General features: G+C 34.7%; 1 protein-coding gene across 13 annotated transcripts in view; it reads right to left on the bottom strand.

Moving 5' to 3' along the window:
• The window catches only part of LOC101897889 (RNA-binding protein Pasilla), a 209,748-nt gene that overhangs the window by 82,026 nt on the left and 102,912 nt on the right, over positions 1–24,810 (bottom strand). For 10 of the 13 annotated variants that reach the window (XM_059119045.1, XM_059119063.1, XM_059119113.1 and 7 more), the window contains one exon: positions 11,023–12,061. The exons of 1 other annotated variant lie outside the window; for it this stretch is intronic. Coding sequence is in view for 2 of the 12 variants with exons in the window: in XM_059119095.1 (XP_058975078.1) it covers positions 11,023–11,140 (118 nt within the window). In the remaining 10 variants the exon portion in view is untranslated. The remainder of the gene's footprint in view (positions 1–11,022; positions 12,062–24,810) is intronic. 2 more of the 13 variants (XM_059119066.1, XM_059119042.1) reach the window with 1 other exon arrangement.

A 24,810-nucleotide genomic window follows, 5' to 3' on the forward strand; every position in this document is an offset into this window, starting at 1 on the left:
GGCCGAATTTAGCTGCTTATTTACTTGTTTTATTTCTCATCTAATATCCAAATGTATGTATGTAGGTGCAAGTATTCCTTTGTATTAATGAAAACACACAAAGTTAAGTCATAAAACAATAATAATAATAATGACAGCAACAACAACAACAACAACGACTAATCAAGCGTATTTTTATTCAAGGTAAACAACAATAAAAACAAATGAAAAATGCCAAGTCAGCTGCTCAGAGCGACCAACCAATTCGCTGTTGGCGGCAATGCCGTGGCGCTAACGTCGCGACTAGATATTGGAACCAAAAAAAAAAACAACTAAAAAGAAAGACAGGTATTTTATTTGGGGAGTTGATAACGAAGAATGTGCTAAAAAGGGAGCCGAGAAGGAGAGAAAGAGAGCGAATTAAAAGCTCAAATATTCAGCAACAACAACAACCAAAAACCGATCGAATTCACATAACTGAATATTTGGGTATTTGGTTTAGCCAAAAAAAAGTGTCGCTGTTGCCGCTGATCCACTCGTGATGTGATCGTGGCCGAGGTGTGTGTGTATGTACATACATATACATATGTATTTACAAATCAAACATATGTTTGTTGTTAAACCACCACCCCACCCCATTTGATTTTTTTGAGTGTTGTACATAATTGAATAAATTAAACTTTATATGTGTCGGGAGAGATATGCAATATCTGTTTTCAAATGATATTCAAAAAACAGTTTTGAATATATCAGTGACAGGTTTTAGCTGTCAACTGTCTCGTTTTTTGGTTTTTTGTGTGACTTTTTTTTTTTTTGGAAGATGAATTGACGTAATACGAATAACTGATGACCAATGCCAGCCACAACAACAAATATTCCTTTGTTAGTTTTAAAAATTGATTTGTTGCTGGATTTTTGGTCAGGTTTTCTCCACGGCTTGGTTAACAACAGGTATTTGAAATTTTGGATTGCTCAAATCTCAAATTGGAAATACCTTATATAAACCATAATGATAAAGGAGAATAAAGATTTATAAAAAAAATAATGAATTAGAAAAATATCTGAAGAAGTTTTCTTTTTTGTTGTTATTGCAGTATTTTCTTATCAGTCTCATATGGCTATTGGGAGACAAAAAAAAAACAAATATTTTTATGTGAGTTTTAAATTTTGAAAATTTTTTTTGGTTGTTAGTCTCTTTTTTTATTATTATACCCTACATCACATAGTGGTAAGGGTATTATGTCTTTGTGCATTTGTTTGTATCATGGCGAAGAAAACGAGATAGACCCATAGTTCCTTTTGGTAATCAGCATAGAATCACATTTTGAGTCGATTTGAGCATATCCGTCCGTCCGTCTGTCCATTTATTTTTGTAAACAAAATGCAGGTCGGATTTATTATTAGATTGAGATGAAATCTTCTAAATAACATTTGTTTGGCTCAAGGACGAACCCCATTGAAATTGGTAAAAATCGGTCCAAATTTAGATATAGCTCCCATATATATCTTCATATGATTTTAGGTTTCTTCTGCACCAAATGGCTAATATCAGTCCAAATGGTGTGAATTTTGCTACATCTGACTGAATTCTGCCTACAAGCATGTGCTTCAAATTTGGTGAAAATCGGTTTAGATATAGCTATAGCTCCCATATATATCTTCATCAGATTTTAGGTTTCTTCTGCACCAAATGGCTAATATCAGTCCAAATATTGTGATTTTTGCTACATCTGACCGAATTCAGTCTACAAGCATGTGCATCAAATTTGGTGAAAATCGGTTCAAATATAGCTATAGCTCCCACATATATCTTAATCCGATTTTAGGTTTCTTCTGCACCAAATGGCTAATATCAGTCCAAATGGTGTGAATTTTGCTACATCTGACCGAATTCTGCCTACAATCACGTGCTTCAAATTTGGTGAAAATCGGTTTAGATATAGCTATAGCTCCCATATATATGCTTCATCCGATTTTAGGTTTCTTCTGCACCAAATGGCTAATATCAGTCCAAAGGGTGTGAATTTTGCTATATCCGACCGAATTCGGTTTAGATATAGCTATAGCTCGGTTTAGATATAGCTATAGCTCCCATATATATGCTTCATCCGATTTTAGGTTTCTTCTGCACCAAATGGCTAATATCAGTCCAAAGGGTGTGAATTTTGCTATATACGACCGAATTCGGCCTACAAGCATGTGCTTCAAATTTGTTGAAAATCGGTCCAAATTTAGATATAGCTCCCATATATATATTTATCCGATTTTAGGTTTCTTCTGCACCAAATGGCTAATATCAGTCCAAAGGGTGTGAATTTTGCTATATCTGACCGAATTCTGCCTACAAGCATGTGCTTCAAATTTGGTGAAAATCGGTTTAGATATAGCCATAGCTCCCATATATATATAATATCAGTCCAAATGGTGTGAATTTTGGCACTTCAGACCGAATTTGATATAGAAATAAGTACTTCAAATTTGGTGCACGATAAAAGAATAATGTTTGGTACGAGATATCAGATGCAACCAAGAAATAGCTGTTTTCAATTTTATGAAGATCGGCTCAGTTTTGGATATAGCCTCCATATATATCATTATTCGATTTCAGGTTTATTGTGCAGCAAATAGCTAATATTAGCCCAAATGTGAAGTGAATTTTCGAAATTCAACCGAGTTTAGCATAGAAGGAAGAATTTCAAATTTGTCTCCCATATATATGTTTCATCCGATTTGGTTTTTAAATCTTCAACTTTCGGAATATGCACCTCTACCATAATGATATTTTGTACCAGATATGTCATAGAGCTCAGAACTTGCAATATAAACCTTTCTTTTATGAGAGTTCTACTAAATATGCATAATGGTGTAGGGTATCATATAGTCGGCCCTCCCGAATTTTGAGCCTTCCTTACTGGTTTTTTTATATAGTATATATGTATCTACTCCATTGCATTTAGTCTCCATTAACTTAATTTAATTGTATTTCATTTCGTTTCGTTTTTTTTATCAAATTGCAAATAAAACAACCGATGTAGATGTTGCTGTGTTTTTTCTTTTCTCTTCGGTTGACATCATCACTTTAGATTATTGTTTTAAATTTGTTGCTTTTTTTGTGGTGTTTGCAAAATTATTGTTTTTGTTGTTGCTGTTGTTTTTGTATAATTGTTTGTGCATTGTAGCAAGAACAAAGCATCATAAAATGTATAAATAATTTTTTTTTTTTTTTTGTTTTGTTTTTTAATTTTTAATTACTTTTAATTATAGAGCCGGTTTGCAATGTACTTTTCAAATGTTTATTATTAAATAACTGCAAAGGTGTCATCCATCTATCAATGTTTGATAAATTGCCAAAAGAGAGAGAAAAAAACTACTAGTCATGAACAGGTTGATTGCAAAAAAATTATGCAGCATTTAACATTAATCATGGATAATAGTGGATAATTGACTGACGAGCTATTGCATCATTGAAGAGAAATGTATTTCGTTATTTATTTATTTATTTATTTTTTTTTTGTTTTTGTAACAAAGAATGTCGTCGTTCTACAAAATTCGATTTTTTTCCAAAATTACACGAAAAATAGAAGATATTAAAAAAGTAGGTCTAAATTTGCATGTATTGGCGTTTTAAAAGTTTACATCGAAAGGTATCCAAAATATGTGAAAGGTCTTCCACCTTCTTCCAAAGAGATCAGCTGAAAAATGGTCACCTTCGGTTGGCCACCAGAACTCAAGCGTCGGCGATAGTGTGGGGCCGCCATAACAGCCGATGGTTGCTCTCCACTCATATTAATCGACCGTGGCCTTAGAATAATTGGGGAATATTATATCAAAAGGTATCCAAAAAATGTGAAAGGTCTTCCACCTTCGTCCATTTTTAATCTTTTTAAAAATATCCGATTGAAGATTCCTCAAAACATATAAATTTTATATAGATAGGGTCTTTGGCAATATTACTGACAAGAATCCATGGAATATTTTTGTAAGGCAACCCCTCAGGCGAGCCATAAAATGGGTCTTTCTGGTCCTTTTCTTCAAAAACGTTCAAAATTGCATCAAAAAATATAATTAAACGCAATTGAAATAATCCACAAAATTATCCCTCACAAAAATTGTAATATCGGTCTCAGAAGAGATATTTGACTTTTCTAAACTTTGTTACAAAATTCCATTTGTCCCAAAATTACTGGAAAAATCGAAAGGATTCTGAACGTAGAACCAAAAACATGAGGCGCATGTGTCGGCGTTTTGAATATTTACATCGGAAGGTATCCCAAAAATGTGAAAGGTGGAATTTTCGTCCATGTTTACATTTTTTGAAATTATTCGAGTGAAGATTCCGTGGAACGTGGCATTAGAATAAATGTCGAATATTATCGCGAAAATATTCTGGAGGAGGTATTAAAGCCTTGGGCACGCAAGTATTTTGGCCGCAGCCCTTACACCTTCCAACAATACTTAGCACGCGCCCCCCAAAAAAATGGTTACAAAATGAGGTTCCTCGCTTCATTTCCAGCGTACAATGGCCACCAAAATCTTCGGATACTAATCCGTTGGACTATAATACTGGAGTATTTTGAAAAGCAAGGTTGGCACTAAAAAATACCAAAGTGACGATCACCTCAAGCAAGCGCTTCGCCGGGAATGGGCCAAAATACAGCAGAGCAACATTCGGGCAATGTGTGACGGTTTCATTGGCCGTTTGAAGGCGTTAATTCGTGCCAAAGTTGGCCAATTCGAACAAATCTAAACTTATTCAAATACAAATTTCAATTTTCAAAATAAATGAATGAAATTTGGAATAAATGCTTGTTGTGGTCCTAAGATGATTTAGTTATACGGTCCATATAAATTTACCTCCTGATTTCCAATAAAGTCGGCTGTAATTTGATATTTCGACTTCCCAAAAACTAGTTTAACTACTTCACAAATTAGTCAGTTAAGTCCACTTTTTGGGGTTTTCCCATTTCACAGTACCTCCGAATTTCGACGAAGGTTTCGATTCAACTTTCTAAAAAAATTAGTGATTTGACATTTTGGAACTTCAAAATTTCAGGAATGTTGGGGATAAGCGATTTAACAATGAATTAAGTTTTCGAATGGTGTAGTGAGGATTTAGCTTCCTACTTAGAAATGAAGCCAAAAAGGGCTTCTTCACAACTTTTAGAAATTGTTCAATATTTTTTTTTTAATATTTTTCTGCCGCTTATCTCATAACCTCACATGTCTCACCTAGTTTGATTTTTGTGACGACTGAGGCGGGGGGGGGGGGGGGGGTAGGAGATGGCTACTCACTTTAAATATGCATTTAACATTGAATGGCAATTAAAAGTTTCATGATTTTTTTCTCTCTCATCGAATCAATAAAACATCAATTCATTTGAGAAATAGCAGAACTCGGTGGAGGGTTCTACAGTGAATTTAAAATTTATTATTTCAAAATTGTTTTCCTTGGCTGGGAAAAAAATCCTAAAAAATGGGCTACAGAGGTTTTGTGTTATTTCACAACTTCCATATTCTAAAAACTGCTCTGCCATAACATTTTTGTGGCCACAGAAAACCAGGAATTCCCAGTAATTCCATAGCAAATGAAAATGGTTAAAAGAAAATAAATTTTCTGCAATTTTCCTGAGAAAAAAAAGAACTCTGCTCAACCTTTATAGTACTTTAGAGATTACCAACAAATTACCTGCCTGGCAATGCTGGATATTTGTTGAACTTCCTTTTTTTTTTTGGTTTTTGCAAAAAAATCCATTAATAAATTCTCACTTGGTCGAGAAATAAAAATCTCCACGAATAGCCTTGAAGAGCTGTTCATGCTTTTTTTCAAATGAGTTCAAGTATTTTCAATTTGCTGAATGTTAAACACGTGCGAGATCCTTTGTAGCGGGAAAAAAAACACCGAGAAGCAATACCATACTCGAAATAAAACAAATGGAAGAGCGAGAAATGTAGCAAAAGCAGAAACCCCAAAGACCACTTACTAGCCTGCTGAATTTAGTTTGTTTTTCGCCGAGGAAAATCGATTATTTTGTGCCCTAGAAAAATGGCAGAATTTTCTGCAATCCAGGCCACCATCTAAGATTTTTAGGGGGGAACCCTTAAAAATGTTTGGCTTTGAATTGGGGTAGAAGAGGCCCATTTCTTTGGAACCTATTGTCCTGTTAATGTTTGCCTTAGGTGGGCCGGAAAGGGGGTCTCTCTTATTTCAATACAACTACTGCCACATTTGTAGGTTATCACTTAACCTAAACCAAACGGTTTGGAGTGCTACAGAGTCAGCATTATGGGTAGAAGGAACATGTAAACACATGGCCTTTCTACACAATAACTCTTTTCCCCCACTCTTTATCTCTCTCTCTTTATTCCTTTGGACATCAAACAGCATCCCCATACCCCACATGTTCACCAAAAAGGGGTAAATAGGTCATTCTGTTTTGTGTGTGTGTGTTGATTTTTCTCTCCACTTTACTCATCAGCATCATGGTATGCGTGTAACATCCATTGAAGTTAGCTGTGTAGTTGAAATCACACCACAGAGAAGTCCTTCAAGTTTTAAGGGCTTCGTGGCTTTGATAGTGTGTTTGCTTTTTTTTTTTTTTTTTTGAGGATATTTCTTTGCTTCTTCTCATTTTCAGTTTTACAAAATTAGATGAACATTTGTTTGGCCCCCAATCGCACTTGGTTCTTTAGAAAGAAAATCCCCCCCCCCCCCCCCCACCCACACACACCTGCATACACACGGAGCTAACAAATGTGGCTTCATTTCAGATGTGGCATAAAATGAGTTTGTAATACTCTCCCTCCACACCCCAACCAACTGCAAGGATATCATTATGCGTGTAAATGATGAAAAAATTATATCCACACGCCATCATTATTTGCATGACGACGTTGATGATGGTGATGTTGGGAGTAGAGCCAGGCACCAGGCCAGTTTTGTTGGAACTTCTAATGGCTTTGGCTTTTTGGGTAGGGAAAAATTTTTTTTTAATAATAACATGTTTACACAGGAAGTTTGAGAATGGGAGAGAAAGAGAGCCAGCCAGTAATGGTGGGTCAGCATAATGTGTGCAAGTGTTATAATTACATTACCCCATTGTTTATAATGTAATTAGTTATGTGTGTGTGTGCACCGTGTGAAATATGAAAGTATGTTTTGAAAAATGTCACCCTCTCCCCTCCCCCTTTATGTCACTGACCAAATCTCATTGTTTACATTTTCGTTTTCAGCCATTTTAATCTTCTTTACATTATATCCTGTAAATGTGCTGGAAAAGAAAGAGTTTATAATGACTTTGTGTATTTAAGTTTATTAGCTCGTTTCCTTTTTCCTGTTATCCCTTTGAAAGTCAGCAAACACACATACAAAGAGAAAAATGTGAAACAGACCCACAATGACAGAATGAAATAAGATACACAACGTCAGGTTTTGAAATGAAATAAAATATATACAAAAAAAAAAAAAAAAAAACAATCGTGAGGAATAGAATAAAAGAATTTTAAGGGAAAAAGAGTTCACTTTGAATCCTTGACGGATAACCCCTCAAATGGAATTGCATGAATATGGAGAGAATAGATTAGAATAATGAGAAGATCTTGTGGTCTTCTATGAGAGCTTGAGGTTTTAATCTTCTGGCCTTTTATGAAAGAAGAACACCTTTTGGTCTTCTATGAAAGAAGAACACCTTTTGGTCTTCTATGAAAGAAGACCCCCTTATGGTCTTCTATGAAAGAAGAACACCTTTTGGTCTTCTATGAAAGAAGACCACCTTCTGGTCTCCTATGAAAGAAGACCACCTTCTGGTCTCCTATGAAAGAAGACCACCTTCTGGTCTGCTATGAAAGAAGACCACCTTCTGCTCTTCTATGAAAGAAGACCACCTTCAGGTCTTCTATGAAAGAAGACCACCTTCTGCTCTTCTATGAGAGAAGACCACCTTCTGCTCTTCTATGAGAGAAGACCACCTTCTGCTCTTCTATGAGAGAAGACCACCTTCTGCTCTTCTATGAGAGAAGACCACCTTCTGCTCTTCTATGAGAGAAGACCACCTTCTGCTCTTCTATGAGAGAAGACCACCTTCTGCTCTTCTATGAGAGAAGACCACCTTCTGCTCTTCTATGAGAGAAGACCACCTTCTGCTCTTCTATGAGAGAGGACCACCTTCTGCTCTTCTATGAGAGAAGACCACCTTCTGCTCTTCTATGAGAGAGGACCACCTTCTGCTCTTCTATGAGAGAAGACCACCTTCTGCTCTTCTATGAGAGAAGACCACCTTCTGCTCTTCTATGAGAGAAGACCACCTTCTGCTCTTCTATGAGAGAAGACCACCTTCTGCTCTTCTATGAGAGAAGACCACCTTCTGCTCTTCTATGAGAGAGGACCACCTTCTGCTCTTCTATGAGAGAAGATCACCTAGAAATAGACTTTCTTGTCTTCCATCTTTCATTGAAATATCTAAGAGAAATGGTCTCGTTTCTCACCGAGCAACAATATTTGTACAGGGTGAGATGAAAAAACTGCAACCAAATTCAGACTACTGTCATTTCAAAGTCACTCGTCCGACAGCTATTAAAATTATTCCAGTGACAGCTCATTATGTAGTTTACAAGCGTATAAAAGCAACTTGGTGAGAATTCTCCAGAAAAAAATTTATTGGGGATCGAATTCATGCGTGATAGTGCGATTTCTTTATATTTGTCTGGAAAACCACAAGTAAAGAAGCGACTTGATCGAAACCCGCGTCGTAGTGACCGAAAAATGGCTCGTGAGTTGAAGATATCGCAATATGCCATTCGGCAAATATTGAAAAATGAGCTCGGGGTGAAGCCATTGAAATTCCAAAAAGTGCAAAAACTTACACCGCAACAGAAAGAAAATAGACTTAAAAGAGCCCAAGAGTTGCTTCGCTTGGCCGAAAGTGGTGAACAGCCGAATTTGGTTTTTTTCCGATGAGAAAACAAAATGATCGTGTTTACTTGCCAAAGAGCTCAGCTGAAAATGTGCACCTTCGGTTGGCCACCAGAACTCAAGCGCCGGCCATGGTGATGGTGTGGGCCGCCATAACAGCCGATGGTCGCTCTCTGCTCGTATTATTCGACCGTGACATCAGAATAAATGACGAATTTTATCGCGAAAATATTCTGGAGGGTGTATTAAAGCCTTGGGCACGAAAACATTTTGGCCGCAGACCTTGGACATTCCAAAAGGACTCAGCACGCGCTACCCAAAACTGGTTACAAAATGGGGTTACTCGCTCCATTTCCAGCGCACAGTGGCCATCAAAATCTCTGGATCCGTTGGACTACTGTGTCTGGAGTATTTTAGAAAGAGCAAGGTTGGCACTAAAAAAATACCACAGTGTCGATCAGCTCAAGCAAGCGCTTCGCCGGGAATGGGCCAAAATACCGCAGAGCAACATTCGGGTTTCATTGGCCGTTTGAAGGCCATAATTCGTTCCAAAGTTGACCAATTCGAACAAATCGAAACTTATTCTAAAATTTGATTATATTTCCGACATTGTTTGCTTTCATTCAAAAATTAAAAAAAAAAAATGTAAAAATTGTTGCGTTTGACTTTGTTGCAGTTTTTTTTATCTCACCCTGTAATGGGCATTTGGTGAGAGCACACACACAAAATTATTGTTCTGTGTTAACTCTTAGGACTAAACTTGTTCTCATGAGTGTCACATGTTTATCGAGAGAGGGAGAGCACCAGTTTATATTAATCATATCTGCTCAAATCAGCTATGGCCATCTTCGAACGAAAAAGTATAAACAAAGCACATGTATTCTCTATCGATTTTTATTTACAATTCTCTCTCGATTTTCATTGGGCGGGAGAGTTTCTCACCATTACTAGGTATGTATTGTGAGCAAGGCTGGTTTAAATTTTATGACCGGAGAGAAAGTTGCATTGTTTTTCAATGATTCTGATTGAGAGTGTGGAGAGAATTACGCTCATTAGAGGTATCCGGGCCAGCTTTAGAAAAACAAATATTTCTCGATAATAAATTACACTTTACTTTATTAAAGTACACTTATAACTGGTTCCAACTGTAGATTTTCTTCTTCTTCTTTTGTTATTAAAATAAACGATCAGCTGCATACTATTAGGCAAATTTTATTGAGCAATAAAAATTATGTTTTTCACAGATAAAAAAAAAATTACATACTTTTATTTAACTATTTTTAATTAAACAATATATCTTAAAACCTTAAATTTCTTAAAAAAAAAAAAACAAATTATCTTGACAATTAAACCAAAATAATTAAAGCTTAAAAAGCGTTAAAAAAAGAGAACAATATGAGAACACAAAGATGACACGAAAACACTGACAACGATTGAGCTGATCTGGAGCATGAAAGGACTTGTAGAGTTGATCTTGATTAACTGATTGATCGATTGATTGATTGACAGACTGATTGATTGATTGATTGGTTGATTATGCAGCGAGAGTTAAATGATGCGCATCATGTCGAATAGATAATAATAACAATTCGCTGAGAGAAATTTGAGTAATTGCAATGTAGTTTCATATATATAGAGAGAGAGGGCGAGAGCGAATTTTTAGAGAAATATAGACGGCAATATGTTGTTTGATTGATTTGATTGATTTGATTTGTTGATCCATAATAATAATAGTAATAAAACAAATACACATATATATATTTATAAGAAAATGTTATATCATGATTTTTTTTAGATATTTATATTTGGTAAAAATATTATTAAATATATAATAAGAGAGCTTTTCTGTCAATGAAAATAATAAAGGAAAACAAAATACAAAATATCAAATGATAACGAGAGAGAGATAAATCGATTGATATATAAAGTGAGAGTAAATGAAACGATCAATGATTGATTGATTGAGAGAGAGATAGATAGAGAGAGATTTTTTTTGTTTTGTACTAAAGAGAAAGAAATCATATCAAAAGAGAGAAAGAGAAAAACGAGAGCCCGTTTCATTGCCGGCTCTCAGAACAAACTGAACTGAACAGAAAACAACAGAAGAAGAAAAAAAAAACAAAACAAAAACTTACCAGAACTGAAATGGGAGCGTTTGGATTGTTCATTTTCTGGATCGGTATCGAGTGGTCTTTTTCTAGAGTCACCAATTTCAGGGCTGGGGCAAGTTTCCATGGTAGCGTCTTCGGCCATTATGATGGGAATTTTGATGGTTTTAACGATAACGATGGCGAGAGAGAAACGAGTTTAGCTAACCTCTCTGGTTGGGCGATTGTTTTGAAATGTTTTTTTGCTTTTTTTTGATTTTTTTGATTTGGTTGATGATTCAAATAGCTCTGACGGTGGTGGTTGGTGGTGTTTGGTGGTTGTGGTGGATTTTTTTGGTGTTGTTTTGCTTGATTTTATTTTTGATTTTTGGGATGGTTTTCTGTTACTGTTTTGAGATGTTTAATCGTCACAACAGAGCGAAAAATTTATATAGAGATAGGAGAGAGAGAGAGCGACTGATTGATTGGTTTGGCGACAAAGATTGTGGCAAGAGCTATAGGTTTTGATTTACAGCAATGATGAGAGCGTAATAAGCATTTAACCAAAAACACAAAAAATTAGCTACACGTATTTGATTGGCCTGGGTGACTTGTTTTTTCTCTGTTGGCTTTGCCCCTCACTTCAGTTACTCCAAATTGCTAATAAAATCTCTGAGTATGGTATGGATGATGCTTTTGGGATTTGATCCTGTTTGCCGCCAGCTATTAAACTTGTTGATGGCAATTTTTCATAACCACTTCAAAATTTGTTTTCTGTTTTTTGTTTTTCTTTCTCTTTGTTGACTCTCTTTGGCTAACTTTTGTTCTCTTGTGCCTTTTCTCAGTTAATGATGTGATCCTTCCGAGTTCTTTTGTTGTTGTTGTTGTTTCGTTTGATGTGTGCCACACTAATGAGTTCCTTATGATTTTTTTTTTTTTTTTTTGTTTAATTATCTGTAATTTTGGTGAGTTCTGACAGCCTGCTTTTGTTTCTGTTTCGGTTTCTGTTAAGCAATGCAACACGCAACGAACGTTTGGTTAGATGTTGATTGGTTGGTTGGTTATAATGCGTTTGGTTTTAGTCCTTCTGATTTAATTATTAAGGTGGTGTGGCAGATATAAGTAGAGAGATAGTGGTTGTTTTGGTGGTGTGGTGGCGATGTTGAATGATGACAATTTTTATCGAATTTAATTTTTGAAGTGGTAGGTGGTGGTTGGTTTTATTTTTTTTAGATTTGGTTTACAGTTTGAATGGTGCGATAATTGATAATTAGAGATTGGTTTTTTTTTTTTTTTTTGGTTTGATACGAGTATAACGAGTATATGGAAAAAAGAAAAAAAGAAAAAAAATTGTTTATGAGAAAAATGCAGCAATATAAAAGTACACACATATTAAAAATAATTAAACAAACATCAAATATCAATATATAGGTATATGTTTATATATATATAAATTTCAATTTTACACAAGAAAAATACATAATTTTAAATATATGTGATTTTTTTTGGTTTTTTGGTTTTTCGATTTTTTATAGAATGTTTTGAGGATAAGAAGAAATGAGAAGAAATAGAAGAAGAAAAATCATAGATGCAAAAAGAACTGGGAAACTAATTTCTCCTTGAATTGGGGTTTAGAATTTTATTGCATAATTTTTTTTTTTTTTTGTAAGGGAAGAAAGATTAGAGCCCTTTAAAATTAAACGCATAAGGAAGAAATGAAGGAAAAACTAGAGACTTTTAAGAGTTAGGGTTTAAGCTTCCATGGAAATCCCAATGTTTCCAATGGGGAAAAGGGGTGTCAGAAACTTAGTAAAGGAGCTAAATCGGAAATTATCTCAAAGGGTTAGTAAAAGGAAAATGAAGAATTTTCTTTTTTTTTCAGAAGAAAAAGAGAAGGAAACAAAATTAGATTATTTTAGCAAGCATTTTGGTGTTCCATGGCGGCTATGGTCCAGCAGAGGAGATTGCCACATGACAATGAAATGACACTTGTCTAAGTCTGAGACACATGAGACAAAACATCAAAAGCAGTTTCGATTGATTTGAATTGATTACAATGGACGACAACATCAAACGTTATGAAATGTAAAAAAAATCATTTTTTTTTCAGATTTTAAATGTGGATATTTACACATATGTTTGTATGTATGTCAGTATGTATGTAATGGAGTAGTATGAAAACAAAAACAAATATGATATGTACATTCCATAAAATTTGATGGTATGAGTCATTGGTTAATTGATTTTCTAAACATTACAAGGTATCATATTACTACTCTATAGAGAGAACAAAATACCGCTTGCAATAGAAAAAAAAAAACTTGGCAGCTTAAACTACAATAATTTTGCTACTCTTAGGTCAATAAAAATAATCATAGAATTCCGAACTAAAAAAAAATATTGAAAATTTTCTCTAACACGATTCGACAATCGATCGAATCGCAGTGACCAATAAATGATACCCAAAACCAGTAAAGAAAGCCTTAAAGTCGGGCTGGGCCGACTTTATGATACCCTACACCACTTTGCTAATTTAGTAGAGCTCCGCATAACAATTAAAAGTTTTTATGGGAGAATTCAATCATACAAGCTATGATTATAATTATAATTTAAAGTTCAAAGGACTAAATATACCGAAGCATTTGTATCTTTTAAACTCGGACTTGTAATTGTAATTTGAAATCGGATAAAAATATATATGGGAGCTATATCCAAATAGAAACCGATCTCGATAAAATTTGGCGAAGATATTTCTGAGCTGTATTTGATATATTTCCTGAATATCGTTGTTACGGAGTGCATATTACGGCTGTGGGTAACAAATATGACAAATCGGATGAACAGTATATATGGGAGCTATAGCTATATCTGAACCGATCTTCACCAAATTTGACATACTAGCTTCTAGACTCAATTCGGTCGTAAGTGCCAAATTTCATCCAATTTGGGCAAATATTAGACGTTTGGTGCACAATCAAAGATAAATCGGACGAAGTTATATACGGGAGCTATATCCAAATCTGAACCGATTTCGATAAAATTTAGCAAATGTATTTCTGAGCTGTATTTGATATATTTGCCCAAATATTGTTGTTACAGAGTGCATATTAAAGCTGCGGAGGACAAAAATAACAAATCGGATGAACAATATATATGGGAGCTATAGCTATATCTGAACCGATTTCGATCAAATTTGGCATACTTATTTTCAGGTCCAACCTGATCGTACATGCAAAATTCCATACTATTCGGACTGATATTACACGTTTGGTGCACCATAAAAGGCAAATCGGACGAAGATATATATGGGAGCTATATCTAAATTTTGACCAATTATCTCCAATTTCAATAGGGTTCGTCCTTGGGCCAAACAAATGATTTGTGCAAAATTTCATCTGGATAGGGCAATAAATGCGAACTGTACTTTGTTTACAAACGACTCAGAATGTGATTCTATGCCGATCATCAAAAGGAACTATGGGTCTATCTATTTTCCTGTTGCCTGTTACAAACAAATGCACAAAGACATAATACCCTGACCACCTTGTGGTGTAGGGTATAAATACTCCGTTGTACTTTCATAAATTTGGATTTTCGAGTCAAACAATTTAGGAAGACATAATTCTCAACTAAAACAAGTTAAGAAGTATCAGTCGGTTTTGCCGACAGACGTATGCCTTCAGCCACTGTTCGATTATTTAAATATATTTTGACTTCTGTTATGATTATTCAAATTATTTACCCTCTGTGGAGTAGGTTCCGAAGGAATGAACCAATATTGTCCATTTCGTATCGGAGCTAAATAAATATGATATAAATATTGTGACGTGGCAGGTTTGGACATTATCAACTACCTCCTATACTTCATATGAGATATGTGATAATTTTAATACAGATAAAAATATTGGTATGGGCAAAATTACAAGAAAATCGAACATTATATCCAAATGGAATCGGATGTTAATTTCGCGTTTTATGAGTTTCATGAATATTCAAAATTTTGACCCTTTGTGGGGGAGGTACCAGAAGGCGTAGACCGATATATCCCATCTTCACAGTGCATCTTCTGTTAATTTAAATAATGGGATGTGTGAAATATTAAGAGAACCGGATACTTATTTCGGATTTTATAATAGTTACGGTTATTCAAAACTTTGACCTTTTGTGGGGGAGATACCAGAAGAAATGGTCCGTTCTATAGCATCTTTATAACAGGTCTTGTGTTAATAGAAATATTTACATGTTGCAAGTCTGAATGGAATCGGATCTTAATTTCGCGTTTTCAAAGCTTTATGCCTATTCCAAATTTTGACCCTTTGTGGGGAAGTTACCAAAAGGAGTGAACCGATATATCCCATCTTCACAGTAGATCTTCTGTTAGTAGAAATAATAGGAAGTGTGAAAAATGAAGAGAATCGTATTCTTATTTCTGATTTTATAATCGTTTCGGTTATTCAAAACTTTGACTCTTTGTGGAGGAGGTACCAGAAGGAATTTTTCCGATCTCTACAATCTTTATAACATATCTTGTCTTGAGAGAACACTGAGATGTGGAAAACGTGAAAGGAATGGGATGATAATTTTAAGTTTATTGTGTTTCGTGGATATTCAAAATTTTGCCGCTTTGTTAGGAAGGTACCAGAAGGAGTAGACCGATAAATCCTATCTTTACACCAGACCTTGGGTTAATAAAAATATTGATATGTGTGAAATTCGAATACAATCAGGCTCTTATTTCACATTTTATAAGAGTTATATTTATTTAAAATTTTGACCCTTTGTGATGGAGGTACTTTATGAAGTGGAACGATATTGTCCATTTTCGCACCTGACCTTGCGCTGTTGCAAATATAAGGTTTTGCAAAGATGGGGCAAAATCGGATAATCCTTTCTCTTTCTGTGCAGAAAAAATATTTTTTTTTATATCGACCTTTTGTGGAGGAGGTACCAGAAGAATTGGACCGATATATTCCATTTTAACGCCAGACTTTGGGTTAATAAAAATATTGAGATGTGTGAAATTCGAATACAATCAGGCTCTTACTTCACATTTTATAGGAGTTATAACTATTACAAATTTTGACCCTCTGTGGACGAGGTACTAGAAGGAGTGGACCGATATTTTCCATTTTCGCACCTGACCTAGCACTAACGCAAATTATAATCCTTGCAAAGTTGGAACAAAATCGGATTATCATTTCTCTTTTTCTGTGGAAAAAATATTTTTTGAAAATTCCGACCTTTTGTTGGGGATGCACCAGAAGGGGTATGTGTGTAATTTAAAGACAATCGGACTCTTACATCCCATTTTATAAGAATTATAATTATTCAAAATTTTGACCAAATGGTCCATTTTCGCACCTGACCTAGCACTAACGCAAATATTAGGATTTGCCAAGTTTGGAGCAAAATCGGAGAATCCTTTCTCTTTCTGTGAAGTAAAATATTTTTTGGAAAATCTCGACCTCTTATGGGGGAGTTGCCAGAAGGAGTAGACCGATATTGCCCATCTCCGAAATCGATCTAAGTTTGACAATAATATTACCATGTACCAAGTTTGGATCAAATCGGATACTTCCATCGAGAGTTATGGTGCGCACCAACCAAACAGGAGGACAGACGGGCGGATACCCCTAGATCGACTCCAAATATCCTAAAAGGGATTTGGTCCAAAGAGACCTAGCGTCTAAAAACGATTTCGATGAGGCACGTTTTGGCCGTATTAAATGATATATACCCCCCTCTAACCATATGGCTGAGGGTATGAATATATAAATTATAATAAATATCTAATATAATTCCAAACTTATAAAATAACCACTTTACAATTCCCAACTAATATTGATGTGGCTTTTCCCATCACAATATTATAAACAATATGTATTAACTTTGATATCTTCTAAGATTCTGCGATTTTCAACCCCGCCATATAAGGCAATAAGCCAATGAAATTAACACCATTGACTTAAGAAGATTTTCCTGTCAAGTTTACAATCAAATAAATTTTCAAAATTTCCAGCAAGGGTTTTCGTTTAATGTGTGTGTAGAAATGCAATTTCATCTTCATGCATCATAAAATACATCTTTTCCCCCCGCCCCTTAAACACAACAACAAACCACACCCAAAAGGAAGCTACACTGCTGATAATGAATGATAACGATGACGCCATCAATGTCTTCACATAAAAGAATTTTCTGCAACAAAAACAACAACAAATTAAGAAGATATAGAAAAAAAACACAAAGTCAATTGTAATGAAAACTATTGAGAGACAAGAACACAAGAAAAAAAACTGTTCCATGGAATATCTAACGTTTGCCTTGGCTTCAATAAAAATTGATTGAAATGCGGGCCCCATCAATAAGGGTTGGTGGTATGGTGTTGTGAGTGCATGGAGGTAGGGGGCGAAAAGAGATGGCACATTAATGACGGCATGGAAGATGACGCTCTTCCATTCAAATAAACTACTCGTGAATAGAAACATTATTAATCAACAAATGTGTGAGTGTTGTGTTTTGTTTTGTTCACACAACGAGTTTCCCGAGGGGATATCTGATATATCAACAATCAATCGATATGTATAATATGTCACAGTGTAATTGTAACAGTCCATAAGTCATGGAGGACAAAAACAAAAACAGGGCCCGCATTATAAATTTAAATGATGTCAAAGGTTAAATTATGCTGAGATTTTGTTTTTGTTTTAATTTATTGTGGCTATGGGAAAAGGTTTTTCGTAATTTGACATCCAATGTGCTATGAGTGGGTTTCAAAAAGTTCTCACCCACCATACCCAATCGGGGGGCAGCATGAACATGAGATGTACCGGTATATAGGGGCTATTTCGATATAAATACCTTCTCAAAGAAAACATTATTCTTAGCCATATTTGGGAAATATGGTCAATACTCACGAAATTTATAAAGTCAGGAGGATTTTATATATAGGCATATTTCCATGAAATATATTTCACGCCCAAAGAAACCAAGTTTAAGCCAAAAGGATTAGAAAATATGACCAAAACCATCGCAATAATTGCAGTCAGAGGAGGGCTGTGCAAAAAGGTAGACCTATATTTATTTAAAAATCCTCTCACCATACATACAGGATGAGATGAAAAAACTGCAACCAATTTCAGACTGCTGTCATTTCTAAGCCACTCGTCCGACAGCTATAAAAATTATTCCAGTGACAGCTCATTATATTGTTTACAAGCCTACAAAAGCGTTTTGGTGAGAATTTTCCAGGAAAAAAGTTATTCGTGATGGAATTCAAGCGTGATAAACTGATTTTTTTATATTTGGCTGGAAAACCACAAGTGGCTATCGTTACAGCACTCCAGCATTTAAATGTGAATAAATCTTTTGTGTCTCGTTCCATCGCTAGTTACCGTGATACTGCCCGACGTCAAGGTCCACTTCCTCCAAGAAAACAACAACATCAGCAGAAATTGTTCGAAAAGTAAAAAAGTGACTTGATCGAAACCCGCGTCGCAGTGGCCGTGAGCTGAACATATCGCAATATTCCATTCGGCAAATATTGAAAAAATGAGCTCGGGGTAAAGCCATTGAAATTCCAAAAAATGCCAGAACTTACACCTCCACAGAAAGAAAATAGACCCAAAAGAGCTAAAGAGTTGCTTCGCTTGGCCGAAAGTGGTGAACTGCCGAATTTAGTTTTCTCCGATGAGAAAACATTCGTTGTCCAGCAGTTTGTAAACAAAGAAAATCCTCGTGTTTACCTGCCAAAGAGGTCAGCTGAAAATGTGCAAGCGCCGGCCATGGTGATGGTGTGGGCCGCCATAACAGCCGATGATCGCTCTCCGCTCGTATTAATCGACCGTGGCATCAGAAAAAATGCCGAATATTATCGCAAAAATATTCTGGAGTGTTTATTAAAGCCTTGGGCACGCAAACAGTTTGGCCGCAGACCTTGGACATTCCAACAGGACTCAGCACGCCCCACCCAAGAATGGTTACGAAATGAGGTTCCTCGCTTCATTTCCAGCCCTCAATGGCCACCAAAATCTCCGAATACCAATCCGTTGGACTATTGTGCCTGGAGTATTTTGGAAAGCAAGGGTGGCACCAAAAATTGCCAAAGTGTCGATCAAGCGCTTCGCCGTTAATGGGCCAAAATACCACAGAGCAACATTGGGGCAGCGTGTGATGGTTTCATTGGCCGAATATCGGGAGGTACCGACATATGGGGGCTAAACGAAAACGTGGACCTGCCTAAGACATTTTTTGCCAAGGTTGTAGTAGCCATTAAGATCTTCCAATAAGAAATTTGAAACGATTCCGGTGAATAATGTTGCCGAAATCATCAAAATACCGAATATCGGGATGTACCGTTGTATGGGAGCTATACGAAGACGTGGACCTGCTTACAAAAATTTTTGTCATAGGCTGTAGTACCCATTACGAACTTTAAATATGAAATTTGAAATAATGTCGCAAAAATCATGAAAATGCCGACTATCGGAAGGTACCGTTATATGGAGGCTATACGAAGAAGTACCCCTGCATATAAAAATTATTGTCATAGGCTGTAGTACCCACTAAGATCTTCCAATACTAAATTTGAATAATGTCGCAAAAATCATGAAAACATTGAATATCAGGAGGTGCCGTTATATGGGGGCTATACGAAAACGTGGACCGACATGACCCATTTACAAACTTAACCTGCCTACTGGTAAACCATTCATGTATGCAAAATGTTAGCGCTCTATCTCAATTCGGACGAAAAGACAGAAAGACAGACAGACATACGCCAGATCGTCTTAGAATTTTACATTGATCCAGAACATATATACTTTGTAGGGCCTTTTATGAATATTTCGAGGAGTTACAAACGGAATGACAAAGCTAATATACCCTCCATAAAATGGGTATAAAAAATGTGGAATTGGATTTTTTATTAATTCTATTATTATTTTTTTATTTTATTTATTATTGTTATTATTATTATTATTATTATTATTATTATTATTATTGTTATTATTATTAATAATAATATATATATATATTATTATTTTATTATTATTATTATTATTATTATTATTATTATTATTATTATTATTATTATTATTATTATTATTATTATTATTATTATTATTATTATTATTATTATTATTATTATTATTATTATTATTATTATTATTATTATTATTATTATTATTATTATTATTATTATTATTATTATTATTATTATTATTATTATTATTATTATTTTAATTATTAAAAGAATTTTGTCCTATCAGCTATTTCTAATTTATTTTATCTATTTTCAGTTTATATTTTGTTTATTTATTTATTTGTTCCTATTTTTTTTTCTCTCAAGAACTTGACTAAAAACTTTCCAAAATTAGAAATACTTTCCATTTTTTTTTAATTAATTTTTTACTTTTTTTTTAACATATCTTGATCAAACGTTATTTACTAAAAGTCCAAAAACCATTATAAAAAAAACCCCCACAAAAAAGACCTTATCTAATTTACTTATGTTGTCACACTCAATTCATAAAATATTGAAAACAATAAAAAAAACTCAAAACAAAAAAGGGTTGATTGTATCTCTAAATCTAACACACTATTATCATTTCAAATCTAATTGCATTCTCTGTAATTGTAACGTATTCCGGGTAAAATCAGTTGTTGTTATTGTCGTTGTTGCCATTTAAGGGGCGGAAATATACAGCATATGTATGCAGATACAAATGTAGGTATATACTCGTACTCGTACTATGTACTCCCAATAATCATATCTCTGGCACACACACAATACGCTTGCTTTGTATATCACAATTATCTCTTTCCCATATCTATTTTGTTTTATGTTTTGGGAGTCGTTTTGGGCTGGCTGGCTGATAAGCCAACACAGCAGCAGCAAAAAAATACACAATTTCCATTTGGAGTAGTGGCTTTTAAGTGTTACTCTCGGTTGCAATCAAATGAAGGCAACAACAAACTAAATTCTCATACTCCACATTTTGAAGGGAGTATATGTCTGTCTGTCGGTCTGCAAACAAAATATCTCCTCTTTATTTTTTATTTTTAATAACAGATAGCAGAAAGTATTCATATTCCAAAGATACTCCAAACATTACACATTCTACACTTTGTGATGTCAACAATTCCTGTTTGTCACTGGTGTATGTGTGTGTGTGTGCGTATGTGTACATAAACATTTCAACCGAAAGAAGAGAGTAGGAAAAAATGAAGATACTATTACATACGAGTACATGTGTAAGTACATACATATGTGACAAATAGATTGTATTCTTCAGAATCTGTGTGTGCCTGTCTGTCTGTCCGTCCGCCTGTTTGTTTTGCGTCAAAAGATAAGAATTCTGGAAATGAAGTTCCACATCCAAACTACTCCCCCCAATACTTTGTTGTGATTGCCGCACTTGTTGTTGTTAGTTTTAAGGGGAGTACTTGGGACACTCTTTACTCGAGAGGTGTGAAAGAGTGCCGAGTGTGGGGGATTTGAAACACCCCCCTGAGTGAGTCGGGCATGCATTTGAATATATTTCTTGTGTTTTCATATGTCATTCCAAGGGAAGTGTAAACAAATAGCACATTTTCAAATACTTTGGGAAACACAAATTGTTTTGGGTTTCAATAGTCCGAAAAAAAAATTTTAAATATTTTCTGTTAAGTACGGGATTATAGAGCTGGAGGCAAAAAAGGGAAATATTTAAAAATGGTCAAATTTGGAAATCTTGATTTTTATAAAAATTGATAAATTCAAATTCTACAATATTTTTGAACTAGTTCGGATTAATTTCAAATTATATAAGTTTTGTATAAAAAATGAAAATGGTCCAAAAAATTAAAAAAAAAAATGTCGTTAGTGCTCAATATATTCAGATCAAAAAAAAATCAGCATTTCGAAGAAAAAGATGATCTAGATTGCAAAATTAAATATGTCTTCAAATGGTTTGACAAATTGCACCTAAATTATTCCGAAAATTCTTTACGAATTCAGATTGATTTTAATAAAAGTTTCTAATGATTTATTTATGTGCTCAGAGAACTCTACCCAAAAGTCTGAACAATTTTCAAAACATGCCTCCCTAGATCTTATATTTTTTCTCTCAGTCTATTCTTATTGACTTAAAATAGCTGCTATCAGTGAATTTTAATATAATATTTAATTATCAAGCAGAAGGTGAAGGCCAGTTAGATGCTATTGATGAAAAGCTATCAAATATCCGCAATTTATATTTTTCCGAGACATGATTCGTATTCAAATTTCTTCAAATTTCCGAGAGAGGGAGAGAGAACTACTCATACCGTAAGCAGCTGTTAGTTAAGAAAATACCCATACTTGGATATAAAGCAACGGTAACGTTATTTATTTATTACTCCCAATCAAAACGAGCAAAGCAAACTCGCTCTTATTCGAGTGGCATATAAAATTGAGTATACTCGATTTATTTTTTCTACTCGTAAAAGTACTTCCACTCGAATTTGAATAATTCTCTCTCTCTCTCTCTCTCTCTCTCTCTCTCTCTCTCTCTCTCTCTCTCTCTCTCGAATTGAGGCAAGCATTCTGGAAAACTATTTTTTTTAAATTTCTTGGAAAAATATGTCTACATGAGTCTTGGAATTTTCTGTTCTTTTATTCAGATTTTTGTCAGAGTTCCATGTGACATTTCTGAAAAAAATAAGTGTTTCTCTCCAATTTTCTGCTGAGAAGAAACTGCTCTCAAATTTCAGAGTTCTAACTTTAACCGTTTGCCCAATATAAGGGTTTAAATTTTTAGTACTTTTTACAGTTTGAATTTCGAAAAAACCACACTAAAATATATGTAACTAATATTGAATAGATACTGTTTATACATAAAAACCTTGTTATTGACGTCAACTTGCATATGAAGTTTACAGAAACAAAATCGGTTAACGCGTTCGACGGAATATCAATTACTAACATAATTTCGTTTGTAACTCCACGAAATATTCATGATAGACCCTTTATTCTGGATCAGCGTAAAGTACTAAGACGATTTAGCAATTGAGAAGAAGGCTAAACTTATGCAGACGTGTGTATTTTGCCAGTAGGCAGGCTAAGTTCATAAGTGGGCCAAGTCGGTCCACGTTTTCGCATATTCCATCCATATAACGGTACCTAACGGTAGATATTCGGCATTTTGATCATTTTAACGACATCACTCACCCTAATTGTTTCAAATTTCGTATTCGAACTTTGTAAAGTGTACTATAACCTATGCCTGAAAATTTCCTATGCAGGTCCCCCATATTCGGGGTTTTGATGATTTTAGATTTCGTATTTAAATATCTTAATAGGTGCTACAGCCTATGACAAAAAAAGTACTTATGCAGGTCTGCGTCGTCGTATAGCCTCCGTACAAAGCTGATTATTTAAACAGTATTTGTTGAAGTTTTTCAAGTTCCTTCCATATGTTGAAGGGTATTAAACGTTTGGCCCGGCCTTAGTTGCTTTTTTACTTGTTTTTTCTTCTGCTCTTTATGATATTTGTCTCTCTACATTTGTCATTTAAGAAGCCTTTTATATCCTTTTTTCAGGTGTTTCACAATGAGAACTTTTCTTGGGTTTTCAGAAGACCTCTTTAGGTCCTAGGGGTACTAAGTCGTACCCACAAAGTGTTATGCTAATAGCACATATGTAAAAATTGCTATTGTAAGATATTTTTTTTTTTCTCTTAACGTTTTTGATGCAGACCTAAGAAGTCATTCAAGTCATTTCTTTTAAATTCAATTTCCAATTTTTCAATGGCTCAACTTATTTCCTTTCTTGCCAAGGACTCCTTTTTGTAGCAGATTTTAAAATTTTGACAATTAATTCGCTGCTTCTTCTTTTTGTTTTCAAAATACTAAAAATTCCAACAAGAAAGAAATTTTGGGTCATTCATGTGTTCCCAGTTGTGGTGGTTGCCGCTGTTGCTAGTTGTTGTTGTTGTTTTTGTAAAAGTCATTTTGGATATTTTTTAATTGGACAATTCTGACTGCATTGTTATCTATTTGGCACGGGCAAAAATAGTATTCTTTTTTTCAAATCGATTGCTATGACGCTGTAGAATTGTCACTGCTAATAACACACACAGCGAGTGGACAACCATGGCGATGATGATGATGATGGCTATGGCGGTAGTAAATGCCATTGATGATGATGATGAATGTTTATGTCAAACAACCATGGCCAGAGGTGGTATTTCTCCCTCTGTCTCTGTGTGTAACCAACCACTTTACTTCCTGGGGGGAAAAAACTATGGCTGGGTGGTTTCAATTACATTTATTATTGTTTTTCCTTTTTTTGGCATTTTCCGTTCATTTTGTTGTTTTTTTAGCTTTTCCCCCTTCAATATAACAATATTTTTCTTGGCAGCGGATATATAGCACGTTTTCAATTTTCAAGTGAACATTCTATGAAATAATTTTTTTTTTGCAGCTTGGTCTTACATTTTGGCTACTGTCGGTTTCATTTTCACGCTCTAGCAAATATTTAACGTAATACCTATCAGAAGACAAGAAGGAGAAGCCAAAGAAGATGGTGAAGACAAAGTGGATTGCAATGGGTTGGCTGGCTGGCTGGCTGGCTGGCTGACTGACTGACTGGCTTTCTTTCATTCTTTGGGTAGAAAATGCCTTTATGTCTATTGCTTTCATAAGTCCTATGGCATATAAAAATGTATAAGAATGCTACAAACAACATGGCAAAGAAATGTTATATAAAATCAAACAAAAATAAGTGAAATGAACATGAAATTACTCAAGCTGTTTGCTGTGAGCGTTTGTGTCTTGTTTTATTTTTTTTTTTCGTTTATTTCATTTAGTTGGCTTTGG

This window comes from Musca domestica, unplaced genomic scaffold (assembly GCF_030504385.1).
Source record: "Musca domestica strain aabys unplaced genomic scaffold, Musca_domestica.polishedcontigs.V.1.1 1, whole genome shotgun sequence".
Taxonomy (NCBI): Eukaryota; Metazoa; Arthropoda; class Insecta; order Diptera; family Muscidae; genus Musca; species Musca domestica.